Source organism: Eleutherodactylus coqui, chromosome 3, assembly GCF_035609145.1.
Source record: "Eleutherodactylus coqui strain aEleCoq1 chromosome 3, aEleCoq1.hap1, whole genome shotgun sequence".
Classification (NCBI taxonomy): domain Eukaryota; kingdom Metazoa; phylum Chordata; class Amphibia; order Anura; family Eleutherodactylidae; genus Eleutherodactylus; species Eleutherodactylus coqui.
This window is the reverse complement of record NC_089839.1, coordinates 27,961,197-27,976,517: the sequence shown is the minus strand read 5'-3', so window position 1 is coordinate 27,976,517 and position 15,321 is coordinate 27,961,197. Positions and strand designations below refer to the sequence as shown.

Genomic DNA, 15,321 nt, shown 5'->3' with positions numbered 1-15,321 from the left:
CATACCCCCATGCGGGAAGGGGTTAAAATGTGTTTTACGGATGGACATGTGACCGGCGGGGCAGCTCCTTGCGGGCAGAAACATTCTAAATTTGACAATTGCTTAGGTTGCAAAACTTTTTTGTAAACTTCAGATTTTTTTTTTTTAACAAGTAAACACTAAAGAAAACAATCAGAATTGAGCACTACGGGGATTATTACACATGCGCTAACAGCTACCGGCGCTCGCGGTTTACTGAGACCGTTCTTACAAGCGCACGCGCAGCCCAGCTATTGGCTCTAAACCGAAGTGGCGCTGCGTTATAGCGCTGTAACGCAAAGTATAATTTGTCACATGAAATAAATTCTCTCACAATCACTCGGATACGTAAAAACATTCCAAAGGTACCACCACATAAAGTGACACAGAGCAGAAAACCGCTTAATGTGGGAGGGGGCATTAGAAACTGCTCCACTCTCCTCACCGCAACGTATGACGTCAGCGGAAGAGGCGGGGCCTCCAAAGGTTATAGGAAGGCGGAAGTAAATGTTCTGTGCTAAAGGACCTTTGATGACGTCATTAGCACGTGATCAGTCACATGTGTGGGAGGAGCCAGTGTGCTCTTAGAGGAGTTCCTGTGCAGGTAATAGACATGTGTGCGCTGCACGAGCCGTCAGACACGTTCATTCACTCTGCCGCTGATGTACATTGAAGCCGGTGCAGTAATCCGTGAGCCTCGTCACTATAGGACCTTTGATGATGTCATGGTAACGTGTGAGGGGAGGAGTAAAGCAGGTGGACGGCTCCACTTCGTATCATGTGATCTCATCAAAGGTCCTGCAGTCACTGACATTCACGCCTTCTCTCCCGTATATACAAGGGAGATACGGTAGACCGCTACGTGGCGCATATACCTATATTCCACAACACTTCTCCTTGATTCACAGCCTGATTGGTTGCTTGGGTTTGGCTGATTCACAGTGATTGGTTGTTTGGGTTGGCTGATCAACAGTGATTGGTTGTTTAGGTTAGTTGATTCACAGTGATTGGTTGTTTGGAGTGAATTGAGCAGAAGTGTTGTGGAATATAAATATAGGCCTGCGGGACGGTTGTGTGAATGAGCCCTAAATCAGTGAGTTTCAGGTTCTCTGTGGATTATAGTGGTTATACACCAGTCCCGCCAGCAGGGGGCAGCAGCAGCCATATAGAGTGCTGCTCCTCCTGCTCACACAATAGGGGGTCTAGTAGTGAGTTCTGCTCAGGTCCTGATAGTCAGACCCCAACCTACCACACAGGGATGACATATCCTAGTGATGGCCCATTACTCTGTGGTGGGATTAACCCTATAATGGTGATGATATCGGTGGGGCGGTGATTGGTGCCCGCACATGGCGTCCGTGTATGTGATAGTACAGACCTGCAGCTATACTGCCCTCAGCCCGCCGATGCACAGTGTTACCGCCTTAAAGGGACAGTGCGCATTAATTCAGTAATTTACATGTAGAATTCACTGGCTGGAGTAAGGCCGCCTGCGCACGAGCGGAAATTCCGCTGTGGGATTTCCCGCGGGATTTCCGCTGCTGGAAGCCTGCATAGGATTGCGTTAACAAATCACAGCATGCTCCATTTCTGCGAAACGTCACTCGCCGCTGGCTGGTGAGTACACGCTGGTCCCTGCAGGCGCTCGGGTCGGGTCCCGCGGCGAGAATTCTCGCTGCCGGATCCAACCCGCCCGTCTGCAGGCGGCTTAAAGTGCATGCTGGTCCTCCCATACATTCCCATACATCGAGTGCGACATCAGACAGCGCGGCGTAACACGATATAACAGTACGAGAAACCAAGTCATCTTAGATAGGATACCTTTTAATGGCTAACGAAAACACACGTTCTAATGTTAAAATCGCGTAAAAATTGCAAAGGACAAACTTGCGATTTTTGTGCGATGCGGTTTTAACATTAGAAAGTCCCATTGACATCGGCATTAAAAAAATGCAGCGATATCACAGCGCTAAAAAGACGCCGGCGGGTAGGAGCCCTTATAGAGTAGATCAGAAGAAACGTGCGTTTATACATACATATGAACAGGCACACAGATTCACAGACCCTAAACCTTTCATATCCCCCATCAGCGGTCTAATGAAGGATTCACTCCTCTACGCATCCTGTTCTGGTATGAAGTGCAAATTAATCACATCATGTCTGTGCCTTGTATGTATATGTGTATATATTGGTCAGGAACGCTACCTTTTATCCTTATGGAGAGCAGCTGGAAGGTGAGTGAGGAGACTTATAAGGCCATTTATGCTCCTCCGGGTAATATGCAAATGAGGGAGATGGTACAATACCTCTGCAGCGCCATCTATTGGAGGGCAGCATTCCTGCAAGTCGGTGTTGGACTCTTTATACAAGCCTTGGAACAATGACTGGCAACTGTTACAAGGTTTGTATAAAGAGTCTAACATTGACTTGCAGGAATGCTGCCCTCCAATAGGTGGTGCTGCAGAGGCATTGTTCCATCTCCCTTATTTGTGTGTGTGTGTGTATATATATATATATATATATATATATATATATATATATATATATATGCATGTATGTATACATTAGAGATGAGCAAACGTACTCGTTTAGTACAATTACTCGATCGAGCATCGCTTTTTTCGAGTAACTGCCTACTCGGGCGAAAAGATTCGGGGGGCGGCGGGGTGGAGCGGGGAGAACAGGGGGGAGCTCTCTCTCTCTCTCTCTTTCCCCCCTCACTCCCCACCACAACCCCCTGCTCACCCCTGGCGCCCCCCCGAATCTTTTCGCTCGAGTAGGCAGTTACTCGAAAAAAACGATTCTCGATCGAGTAATTCCTCTAAACGAGCATGCTCGCTCATCTCTAGTATACATGCCTCTTTGGATCTATTCCATTTAGAAGACCCTCAAGTCGGTTGGAAAGCTCGCTATTACATCATGTATCTTTGCTAGCCATTAAGAGGGTATCACATCCACATGCCATGGTTTCTCTAACTGAGAACAATCTCACTTGGCTCTACTGCCAACACCGTGCCAGACGTCTTTGGTTTTACAATCTAGTTCAGTAGAACACGTGATGTTGGGTGCCGGTTACTTCACTGGTGGTTACAGTTCTGGGATATACCATATATACTCGAGTATAAGCCGAGTTTTTCTGCACATTTTTTAATGCTAAAGCCCCCCTCGGCCTATACTCGAGCAAGGTAAAAAAACAACAGCAAAAAACCCGCAATACTCCCCTCCCAGCCGGCGTCTGTGTCCCCGGCGCGATGGTCTCCCCAGCTTTAAATTCCCCCGCCGTCAGCGCTGTGTAGATGATTGGATCACAGCCGGCGCTAGATCATTCACAGCCATTCAATAAATGACATCACTGAATGGCTGTGATTGGTTTACCAAGCGGCGGCTGTGATTGGCTGGCGCTCGATCCAATCACAGCGCTTACTTACACAGCGCTGACGGCGGGGGAATTCAAACCCGGCAGGGAGATGACAGCGGGGAGAATTCTCAAGCATGGGAGACCATTGCGCCAGGGACACGGATGGCGGCTGGGAGGTGAGTATTGCATTTTTTCTTTACCTAGTATATACTCGAGTCTAGCTAAGCTTACACTCGAGTCAATAAGTTTTACCAGTTTCTTGTGGTAAGACTTATTGGCTCGGCTTATACTCGAGTATATACAGTAATTTATTAGAAGGGGGTTATGTGCTGTCAGTTCTTTTCGGGCCCCCTTACACTTTACCGGACTAATATTGTGTATATCTATACATACCCTGTTTCCCCCAAAATAAGACCGTGTCTTATATTTATTTTTGCTCCCAAAGATGCGCTAGGTCTTATTTTCAGGGGATGTCAAATTTTTCCATGAAGAAGAATTTACAATTATTGTTGAACAAAAAAACCACACATTTCTTATATACCGTACAGTAGTTGTCATCACAAACCAGCAGAACCAGACAAACTGTGACCCCATCAAGCATTTCTTGTTACTCCCATTATTTCCATGTACAACAATGTTTGGTACATTTACCGATCCTGATATTTATGAACACAAAGCAAGATTTATTCACTGACAGTCATGTCATCATCTTCTGGAACATCTTAACAATCCAAACCCGGAACTTCCTGGTGAATTTCTTGTGACTCCATTTCTTTCAGAATCATTGGCCCAAATCTCTCACTGTCCTTACATGAGTACTTCCTGTCTTGCCTGACTCACACACAGGGCCACAAAAAAGGCCGTCTGTCCACGGGCGATGCGGTATCCCCCGCCACTGGAGCAGAAGCCGCCGGCGAATCTCCGCCTGTCAGCCCTATCTAATAGATAGGCTGACCACAGAGAATCGGGGTGATTCACAGCAGGTGCCGGCGCTTTCCATAGCAATGCTATGGGAAGCGTCAGCCGATGAGATTCGCCGGCGGTTTACCGCTGGAGAATAAACTGCCGTGGACAGGGGGCCATAAGGGCTGTAAAGTACCTGACTCCCACACACTGTCTGGAGACTGTATCACCCACAGCAGTTCCTGGACCACTTGTACAGCAGGGACAGTATTGCAGCTTCCGGCCACCAGGGGGAGCTCATCACAGCAGACTCGCACAGCAGGGACAGAGCTAGGTCTTACTTTTTGGGGGTGTATAGGCTTATATTTAGCACTACCGCAAAACCTCCACTAGGTCTTATTTTCAGGGGATGTCTTATTTACGGGAAAACATATTATACAGGTGAAAGCCCTCACTGACTGACTCACTCACTAATTGACATGCCACTAATTCTCAAACTTCCCGGTGTTATACAAGCATGAAATTTGGCACAAGCATCCTTTAGGTCCTAAGTAGGAAAAGTAAGGGGGTCACAACTCAATTATTTAATGCTAATTGCAAAAGTAAGTGCACCCCTATGTAATTTTACTTCCCGGTCTTGTTCAAGCGGGAAATTTGGCACGAGCATTTTTTAGGCGAACAGAGTAGGAGGCATGGCACATTCTGCAGAGGGACATCGGTACATGCAGTCTGAAGATAATCAAACGCTCCTATTTGTATACATATTTTATTACCAAAAGCTATCCGGGCAATCCAGGACTCACAAAACTTTAGTCGTGCTCTAAAAACGCACCTCTTCAAGGAGGCATACCATATCCCCCTTTGTACGCTGCCTAATAACATGCTTCCTGTCCAACAGACTGCAACCCCTGCTAGCCACCATCCACTACCCCCTGCAGTCACATCATTTCTGCCATCATACAGCTAAATATCTGACCATTGTCTATGTGTATAACATCCCTCACTCTCCACCTCGCCATACCGGGCACATCTCCAGCCCTTTACCTTCTGTATCCCCCCATTACTTGTAGTATGTAAGCTCGTTGGAGCAGGGCCCTCACCCCTATTGTTTCCATCAACTGATTACTATGTAACCGCGATTCTGTAATTTTTGTACTTTTGTCTTTCTGTATCCCCCTGTCTATGTAAGCGCTGCGGAATATGTTGGCGCTATACAAATAAAGTTTATTATTATTATTTCTCGATTCCTCTGAAGTAACCATGACTTCATAAAATTTTCCATGCGAACAACACGTAAACACCTGCACCAAGTTAACTCGGGCGAAGACGGGTATATCAGCTAGTTGTATATATTGGCTGCACCGCCCATATACAGATAGCTGCAATGTTCTGTATGTTCTCACACCTTTCTGTCATTACCAGCGATGAACTTATTCCAATATTTTTTAATACTAAAGAACATGAACTACCAGAGCGCCGTCTTCTAATATGGATAGAGGTAAGGTGGAGATAAATAGTGGAAAGGGACTTCCTGCAGGGCAGATCGGTATAGAAAACAACTGCTGATGTCTTGGAGGATCACGGCATTAGGTCAGGGTAAGGAGGGGAGATTTATAGTGTCCTAGAAGCACTATAGTATATCCTGTTTGACACGGTACTCACTATGTAACAAGAGGGTGACTAATATATAATAATATAATCAGTAATCTGATATATAAATCATCTGTACTCTGTCACTAATTCTCTATAATCCCCTAGTAGTGGGACCCTTCATGGAAGATGTTCTTGTCTCCCTCAGGTTCCTTAGGATCAGGACTCTCACAGATAAAGACGATGGTCCTTTCCATCAAGAACCCACCAAGGATGGAGAAGGACAGAGACCACATGGCTGCCCGGATATTAGACCTCACCCTGGAGATCATCTACTGGATAACTGGGGAGGTGAGAGGTTCACATGATGTCACTCATATCTCTAGTAATAAACATGGGAATGACAGGAAAGGTGAAGGATTCTTAGCCTCCATGTAGTGATCAGTGTCTCACCATACACAGGATTACACAGTGGTGAAGAAATCATCTGGTGAGTGTGTGACACCTCGTGTGTCAAGGGGACGGAGCCAGACCCAGAGCCCCATCACCGAGCCTTCACCTCATTCACTGATACATGAGCAGAAGATCCTAGAACTTACCCACAGGATCACTGAGCTGCTGACCGGAGAGGTGAGCGCTGTTGGGAATGGGGGACATTATATAATACAGCCAAGGGAGGAGTCTGGAGGATGACGGTATATTGTGTGTCAGGTTCCTATAAGGTGTCAGGACATCACTGTCTATTTCTCCATGGAGGAGTGGGAGTATTTAGAAGGACACAAGGATCTGTACAAGGACGTCATGATAGAGGATCAGCAGCCCCTCACATCACCGGGTAAGAGGAGACCTTCCTTTATTGTAGGGGAGTTTTGACGGTTGGCTAGTCTCACCATCATCTGATCATAAGATATTCAGTCTTTTGTGGTTATTTCCTATAGATGGATCCAGTCAGAGAAATCCCCCAGAGAGATGTCCCAGTCCTCTATATTCCCAGGATTGTCCAGACATCAAGATTGAGACGTGCGAATATTTAGGACATCAAGATCTGTACAAGGACATCATGATGGAGGATCAGCAGCCCCTCACATCACCGGGTAAGAGGAGACCTTCATTGATTGTAGGGGACAATTTTGATAGTCGACTAGTCTCGCCATCATCTGATCATCAGATATATAATGTATTCAATTTCTGGTTATTTCTCCTAGTTGGATCCAGTCAGAGAAATCCCCCAGAAAGATGTCCCAGTCCGCTATATTCCCAGTATTGTCCAGACATCAAGATTGAGAAGTGTGAATATTTAGGACATCAGGATCTGTACAAGGATGTCATGATAGAGGATCAGCAGCCCCTCACATCACCGGGTAAGAGGAGATCTTTCTTTATTGAAGGATACAACTTATTTATAAGAAACAGACCAAAAAAAAGGGGCAGAGGTATTGCGTTGTATGTTAGGAAAACATTCATCTCCACAGATTGAAGCTTCAGAGCATGGGAGTTCTGTAGAAACTATTTGAGTAGGTATACAAGGAGAGAACAACAGAAAGGACACCATTGTAGGCATTTACTATAGGCCACCTGGACAAGTAGAAGATATGGAGGAACTCTTTCTACATCAGATGGCCAAGTTCTCCAAAAAGCACAACATAGTGATCATGGGAGATTTTAACTATCCAGACATTTGTTAGGAATCTCTTTCAGGTAAAAGTATTGGATCCAACAAATTCTTATCCGCTCTCGCTGACAACTTTATCTTCCAAAAGGTCGAAGAGAAAACAAAGGGATCTGCTATCTTGGACCTAATTCTTACCAACAGGGAGGGAATGGTTGAGAAAGTAAGAGTGCCTAGGTCCTTAGGAGGCAGTGATCATGCTATCCTTGAATTTTGGATAAAAGGGGGAGGAAGACCTGAAAAAACTCAGACTTCAAGGTTGGATTTCAGAAAGGCAGATTTTAATGAACTCAGAAAGAGGATAGGAAGAATCCAATGGCCGGATGTTCTGAAGGACAGAAATGTCCAAGGAGGTTGGGAAATAATGCGAAATGAGATTCTCAAAGCACAATCGTTAACAATCCCTAAAAGAAGGAAGAATGGGAAGCATTTAAAGAAACCAGGGTGGATGAACACAGAACTTGCACACATGTTAAAAACAACAAAAAATATATTTATCAAATGGAGAGAGGGGGAATATCTAAAGAAGAATATAATGCGGTCTGCAGAAACTGTAGGGCAAGTGTCAGAAAAGCTAAAGCTAATAATGAATTGAGGCTTGCAACACAGGCCAAAAGCAATAAAAAAGGGTTTTGGGGCATGTCAAAAGAAAAGTCAAAGATGCTATATATTGGATGCTTACAAGATGAAAATGGTGAATTGGTTAAGAATGTTGAGAAGGATGAACTTTTAAATTCCTATTTTGTATCTGTTTTCTCTCAGAAAGTAGATGGAACATCAACTGATCTTCCCTGCGCTATTGAGGGAATAAAAGAATGCAGGCTATCTATAAGCAGAGAGATGGCGAGGGAACACATAGCTAACTTAAATGAATTCAAGTCCCAAGGACCAGATGAATTACATCCTAGGATACTAAAGGAAGCAGCAGAGGTAATTGCTGAACCACTCGCCATAATTTTTGAAAATTCCTGGAGAACAGGAGAAGTCCCAGAAGATTGGAAAAGGGCAAATGTCCCTATCTTCGAAAAAGGGAAGAAGGTGGATCCAGGAAACTACAGGCCTGTGAGCCTGACTTCTATACCGGGAAAGATCTTTGAACAAATTATTAAACAGCATTTATGCAAGTACTTGGATAAAAACTGAGTAATTAACCAGAGCCAGCATGGGTTTGTAACAAACAAGTCATGCCAGAAGAATCCAATTTCCTTCTATGACAGAATCACTGACTGGGTTGATCAGGGAAATGCAGTGGATATAGTTTATCTTGACCTTAGTAAAGCATTTGACAAAGTATCTCATATCATACTTATTGAAAAATGACCAAATATGGGATTGACAAGGCAACTGTTAGGTGGATTCAGAACTGGCTGCGTGATCGTACTCAAAGAGTGGTCATAAATGGCTGCACATCCAAGTGGAAGAATGTATCAAGTGGGGTACCACAAGACTCTGTCCTAGGCCCAGTGTTGTTCAACATTTTTATAAATGATCTGGAGAAGAGAATTGATGGGAAACTGATCAAATTTGCTGACGACACAAAGCCAGGAGGGATAGCTAACACTAGTGAAGAGAGAGAATATTAAAAAAGATCTAGAAAAGCTTGCACAGTGGGCAGCGACTAACAGAATGGTATTTAACAAGGAGAAATGCAAAGTCCTACATCTAGGCAAGAAAAATGAGAAAAGCACATATAGAATAGGAGGAATTGCTCTAAGCAGCACATGTGAGAAAGACTTGGGTAAACTAATAGATCATAGACTGAACATGAGTCAACAATGTGATGCAGCAGCTAAAAAGGCAAACACAATTCTGGGATGTATTAAGAGAAGCATAGAGTCTAGATCACGTGAGGTCATTATCCCCCTCTACTCTTCTTTAGTCAGATCTCATCTGGAATACTGTATCCCGTTCTGGGCACCCCACTTAAAAAAAGATATAGACAAACTGGAGCAAGTTCAGAAAAAAGTTACCAAGATGGTAAGCGGTCTGCAAATCATGCCCTGTGAGGAACGGTTAAAGGATGTGTGAATGTTTAGCTTGCAACTAAGAAGGCTGAGAGGAGACTTAATAGCGGTATACAAATATGTGAAGGGCTGTCACAGTGCAGAGGGATCAGCCCTATTCTCATTTGTACAAGGAAAGACTAGAAGCAATGGGATGAAACTGAAAGGGAGGAGACACAAATTACATATTAGAAAAAACTTTCTGACGGTGAGGGTGATGAATGAGTGGAACAGGTTACCACAGGAGGTGGTGAGTTCTCCTTCAATGTAAGTGCTCAAACAAAGGCTGGACAGACATCTGTCTGGGATGATTTAGTGATCCTGCACTGAGCAGGGGGTCGGACCCGATGACCCTGGAGGTCCCTTCCAACTCTACCATTCTATGATTCTATTATTATAGAGTACAGTTTTGAGGGTCGGCTAGTCTCGCCATCATCTGATCATCAGATATATAATGTATTCAGTCTCTCTGGTTATTTCCTATAGATGGATCCAGCGAGAGAAATCCCCCAGAGAGATGTCCCAGTCCTCTATATTCCCAGGATTGTCCAGAGGAAGAGGAACATGTCCCACCGGATCATCAGGTAGATAACACTGAGATTTTTGTAAATTCTCTACAGACTGATGTAATGGAGCTTTCTACTAATCTTCTCTAGCAGCAGTGTAGTATATAGATGTGCACGGGATTTGTAGAGCCCATTCCATGCAAGACCATTGTTGGCTACCTTTGACAGCGGACACTTAGTCGCAACAGCCATGATCGTACTGAATTCTAATTGCAGCTGTTAACCTTTATATGCTGCTGTGAATTTGGTGTTCGGAAGTGGCGAACCTTCACCCAGCAATCGAATCGCAAGGTGTCTTTCAAGTGTCATTGCAACCCGGGGCCTTGTGATGGCCCCCACGGCTGCTAAAGATATCTTTTTGAGACTTACCTGTGGCATGTGACAGGTATCTGTAGAAATAAAATACACTGCAATACTGAAGTTCTGCAATGCATTGTATAAGTGATCAAACGATTTTCGCCACATATTGTACTTTATTCAGGTTGTAAAAATAGGCCGATAGAATTTGTGTATATTTATTAAAAGTGCCAAAATTGGGAAAGTTTGGGAAAAAATATTATTTTTTCACAATTGCAACTGCAATATCTCAAATATGTGCAAACATACTGTACAAATGTTTGATAATATATATTTCCATCTGTTTACTTTATTCTGGGCGCAGATTTGAAAAACTTCAGGTTTTTTTAACCATTTAGCAGACGTACAAATTTAACATTGCTTTTTAACATTTTGAGGAACATTTTCTTTTTCTACACCAAGCCAAGACTGCAAAGGCTCATAGGTGTCAGAATGATAGATACCTCACAAATGACCCCATTTTAAAAACTACACCACCTAATGTATTCACTGAGGGGGGTCAGGAGTATTTTTAGCCTGCAGTTTTTTTCAGGAATGAATGTAATTTAGAGGAGGAAAAAAAAATCATATTTTTGCAAATATGTCATTTCAAAGAAGGTTTATTTTTTCTATGGTGCACATAAAAATGAGAATTTGCTCCCAAATTTGCGTCCTGTGTTAAGGGGCATCCCCATTGTGGCCCTAATCTTCTGTCCGTATGCACAACGGGGCCCAAACCGAAAGGAGCAGCCGGTGGCTTTCAGAACAGACATTTTGCTAGAGAGGGTTTTAGGCCCCACTGCCCACTTGTAGACCCCTTGAGCGGCCAAACGAAGGAAAACCCCCACAAATTACCCCATTTTGAAAACTACACCCCTTACCGAATTCATCTAGGGGTGTAGTGTGCATTTTGATACCAAAATTTTGAATGAATCTAAGCAAAGCAGAAGGAAAAAAAATACGATTTTCATTCTTCTGGCAATTATGTCATTTTTTAAACCGTTTTTTTTGTACACCATACATATGAATGAAGACTTGTACCCCAAAATGGATCCCCCTGTTTGACCCGTGTTCAGAAACATAACCATTGTGGCCCTAATATTATGTCTGTATGCACAACGGGGCCCAAACCGAAAGGAGCAGGCAGTGGCTTTCAGAACAGACATTTTGCTTGGAGCTGTTTTAGGCCCCAATTGCCCACTTGTAGAGCCCTTGAGCAGCCAAAACGAAGGAGAACCCCCACAAATGACCCCATTTTGAAAATTAGACCCCTTAATGCATTCATCTAGGGGTGTACTGCGTATCTTTACTCCACAGTTTTTGAATGAATCTGAGCAAAGCAGAAGGAAAAAAATACGATTAAAATTTTTTGGGCAATTGTGTCATTCTAAAAACGATTTTTTTTTTGTACAGCATACCTCTGAATGAAGACTTTTAGCCCAAAATGGATCCCCCCGTTTGTCACGTGTTCAGAAACATACCCGTTATGGCCCTAATATTATGTCCTTATGCACAGCGGCGCTCAAACCGATAGGTGCATCAAATTTCAACTGTATTTTAACTTTTACGTAATCGCCATTATCCATTGGATAACGGCGATCACGTGACTGGGGACCACTCACTGCGGCCCTTAGTCACTGCTCCAGGCTCTTGGCTACCGTTAGTAGCCAGGAGCAAGGAGGCTTTAAATTTCCCGGGCCCTCTCCAGCTTCTGCGCTTGTGTCTGCCATTTTGCTGATGGGCACATGCGCCAAAGTTGGGGAAAGGTCTGCGGACAAAAATCCCATCGGAGGACATCGCCGGAGGCCTTAGGTAAGTAATTTCACCTTCCCTCACGGATCGGATTCATGATTGGAGGTGAAACGTTAACTTTTTTTACTTTTACACGATCGACGTTTTCTATTGGAAAATGGCAGTCACGTGACCAGGGACCGCGTACTGTGGGCCCCCATGAAATCTCCAGACTCTCGGCTATGTTTGGTAGCAGGAGCAGGGAGATTTTAAGTTACCCTGGCAATCTGCGGCTTTTGCACATGCGTCCGCCATTTTGGTGGCGGGCGCATGCGCAGACGCCGTGGTGAGGTTCACGGATAAATTCGTTAGCCTTAGGTACTTAATTTCATCTCCCCTCAGAAATATGATCCGTGAGGGGAGATAAAACTTAAACTTTTTTATTTATTTTTTTTAACTTCTTTTTAACTTTTTTCCACTTTAAATGAGCTCTGTTATCCATTGGATAGCAGCGATCATGTGATCGGGAACTGCATACAGCGGCTCCTGGTGACATCTCTGTGCTCTCGGCTACACATGGGAGCCAGAGAGATTTTAAATTTCCCAGGCTGCGTGCCCTTCTGTGCACAGGCCCCACGTATGACATCCGGCACGCATGCGCAGAAGGCGTCGTCGGGACTTGGGAGGCCAGGACACTGCGGTACATCACGGAGGAGGAGGGTGAGTACTTTCAGCTGCTCTGATGGATCCAATCCATCAAGGCAGCTGAGTTTTAAACTTTTTAAAAACTTTTTACTGACTTTTATATGATCGCCGGCATTCGCTAAATGCCGACGATTATGTGACCAGGGTGGGGGTCTGGCAGCCTGGGATGACAGCTCCAGGTTGCCGACCTTAATCCCCGCAGGAAGCCTATTTCTACGTCATCTGAGATTAATGTAGCAGGGATTTTAGGCAGCAAAGTGATGTGTAAAACCCTTGGTTGAATGTTGATCCGCTCTGATGGCCGCTCGAGCAGAAACTTCTTTTTTTAAGGCAGTTTTGTTCATGTCTCCTAGGGGGTGTACACCTTTGCCTTAATAGAAGATAAACTAGGGGGTCTTTTTCTTTTTTTTCATGTCTTTGTGTCGGATTCTTACAGGAAAGTTCTGGTGAAACGACCAGTGGACTCAATAAACCCGCATCGGTGAACGGTAAGAGCTTTCCATAAACCTTGTTTGATCTCTCTATTAATAGGATAACTGATAGGAAATTCAGAAATTTTTTTTTCTCCTGATCATTTTTATTGGTCCTCATTGAGACAAGCGTAAATACGCAGTGAATTTAATTCACTTGAGCATATTTTTTCAGATGATGTGCGATTTCGTAAAAAAATATGTTGCAGGTCCTATCTTCGCGTGTATTACGCACCATAGATGCCCACTGAAATCAATGGACGTGTGTAAATACACCAAAATATACAGGAAACCTGCTTATTTACGGGCGTTTTTTTAACACCTGTAAATACGTAGCGGAGCTACACGAGTAAAAAAAAAGCTGCTGATAGGCAGAAAAATAAAAGGCAACGGCATATTTCAGTCCATGAATATGCTACATAAACCCTGACTAAGCACTAGCTGCTGTTGGCTGAGCCCTCAGCCAATCTGCACAGCCCTTTCAGGAGGCGGGGATTTTTAAATCCCCGACTGCTGAAAGAGCTTAATAGCAGTGCAGGGGAGTCACCAGGAGGACGCGTCTGAGTGCCGGAGAGGTAAATTTTTAAAAAAATTTTTTACACACTTTCTACTGATTATCGGGGAAGGACTTATATTTCAAGCCCTTCCCCAATAATCTTACTGCGGGACTTGGCAGAAACCATTGCTTTCAATGGGATCAGCAGCAGTGCCGATCACATTGAAAGCAATGGGATAGAATGCCGCAGGCTTCTGCCACAGCTGTGGCAGAGGATTCCTTCATCCCCGCGGTCCCTGCGGGGAGGAAGGAAACTCCTGCCACAGCTGTCACAGCTGTGGCAGAAGTCCGCGGCATTCTCCCTATGTTTTTAATGGGGCTAGCGCTGCTGCCACTGGCCCCATTGAAACCACTAGCGATATGCCGGTTCTATACCGGCATCTTGCTTGCGCTGTGAGGCGAGAGTTTTCACGTGCTCTCGCAGCGCAAGAAAGAAAAAATTGCCAGTGAGCGTCCACCCTTAGAGATCATAAAACTTGTATTTTTCAGCTCAGTGGACTGATTTAGTGTTTATCTCTCTGCTCAGACTGTCTTATGTTTTTTTTAAATCTCAAATTTCTTATTTTTTGTGTGGACATTTATTTAGATCAAGAGGGGTGTCCCCCCTCCCCTCTACATCTGTATCCTATAATTGGTGCCATCCAAACTCATTAATTAGCCTGAAGAAGGAGGCGATATCATGTATTTGTGTTGGTCATTAAATGGTGTCATATCTACAAGATTACTTGGTTTCTCTTACTGAGAACAATCACACTTTACTCTACTGGCTGACACCATACCAAACCTATTTTTTATATAATCTAATTCTCTTACTTCCTGGTGTCGTATAAACTTGAAATTTGGCACAAGCATTCTTTAGGTCCTAAATAGGAAAAGTAAAGGGGTCACAACTCGATTATTCAACGCTAATTGCAAAAGTAAGTGCACTCTTATGTAATGTAACTTCCTGGTGTCGTACAAGCGTAAAACTTGGCACGAGCATTCTTTAGGTCCTAAATAAGAAAAGTAACAGGGTCACAGCTCGGTTTTTAAATGCTATTTGCAAAGGTAAGTGCACCCCTATGTAATGTAACTTTGCGTTGTCATACAAGCGTGAAATTTTGCGCAAGCATTCTTTAGGTCCTAAGTGAGCAGAGTGGGAGGTGTAGCACATTCTGCAGAAGGACATCAGTACATGCAGTCTGAAGAGAATCCAACGCTCCTCTGTGCGTATACATATTTTATTCCTCGGTTCCTCTAAAGCTGTGGTGGTGAACCTATGGCACGCGTGCCAGAGGCGGCACGCAGAGTCCTCCCTGCTGGCACGGGCCACCATCGGCTGCTCACCACGCTAGTGAATACCGACAGGTTCTGCGGCTCCCCTGCTGACATTCACTCACTGCGCTGCTAGCGGCACTGATCCCAGCGCACACTGTG

General features: G+C 44.3%; 1 protein-coding gene across 1 annotated transcript in view; it reads left to right on the top strand.

Moving 5' to 3' along the window:
- The first annotated feature begins 544 nt into the window (after positions 1-544).
- LOC136620108 (zinc finger protein 420-like) overlaps positions 545-15,321 on the top strand; it is a 54,251-nt gene continuing 39,474 nt past the window's right edge. The window contains exons 1-8 of the mRNA XM_066594832.1: positions 545-622; positions 6,078-6,220; positions 6,332-6,499; positions 6,581-6,704; positions 6,808-6,963; positions 7,075-7,230; positions 10,028-10,125; positions 13,316-13,367. Of these exons, the coding sequence (XP_066450929.1) occupies positions 6,113-6,220; positions 6,332-6,499; positions 6,581-6,704; positions 6,808-6,963; positions 7,075-7,230; positions 10,028-10,125; positions 13,316-13,367 (862 nt within the window). The 5' untranslated portion in view covers positions 545-622; positions 6,078-6,112. The remainder of the gene's footprint in view (positions 623-6,077; positions 6,221-6,331; positions 6,500-6,580; positions 6,705-6,807; positions 6,964-7,074; positions 7,231-10,027; positions 10,126-13,315; positions 13,368-15,321) is intronic.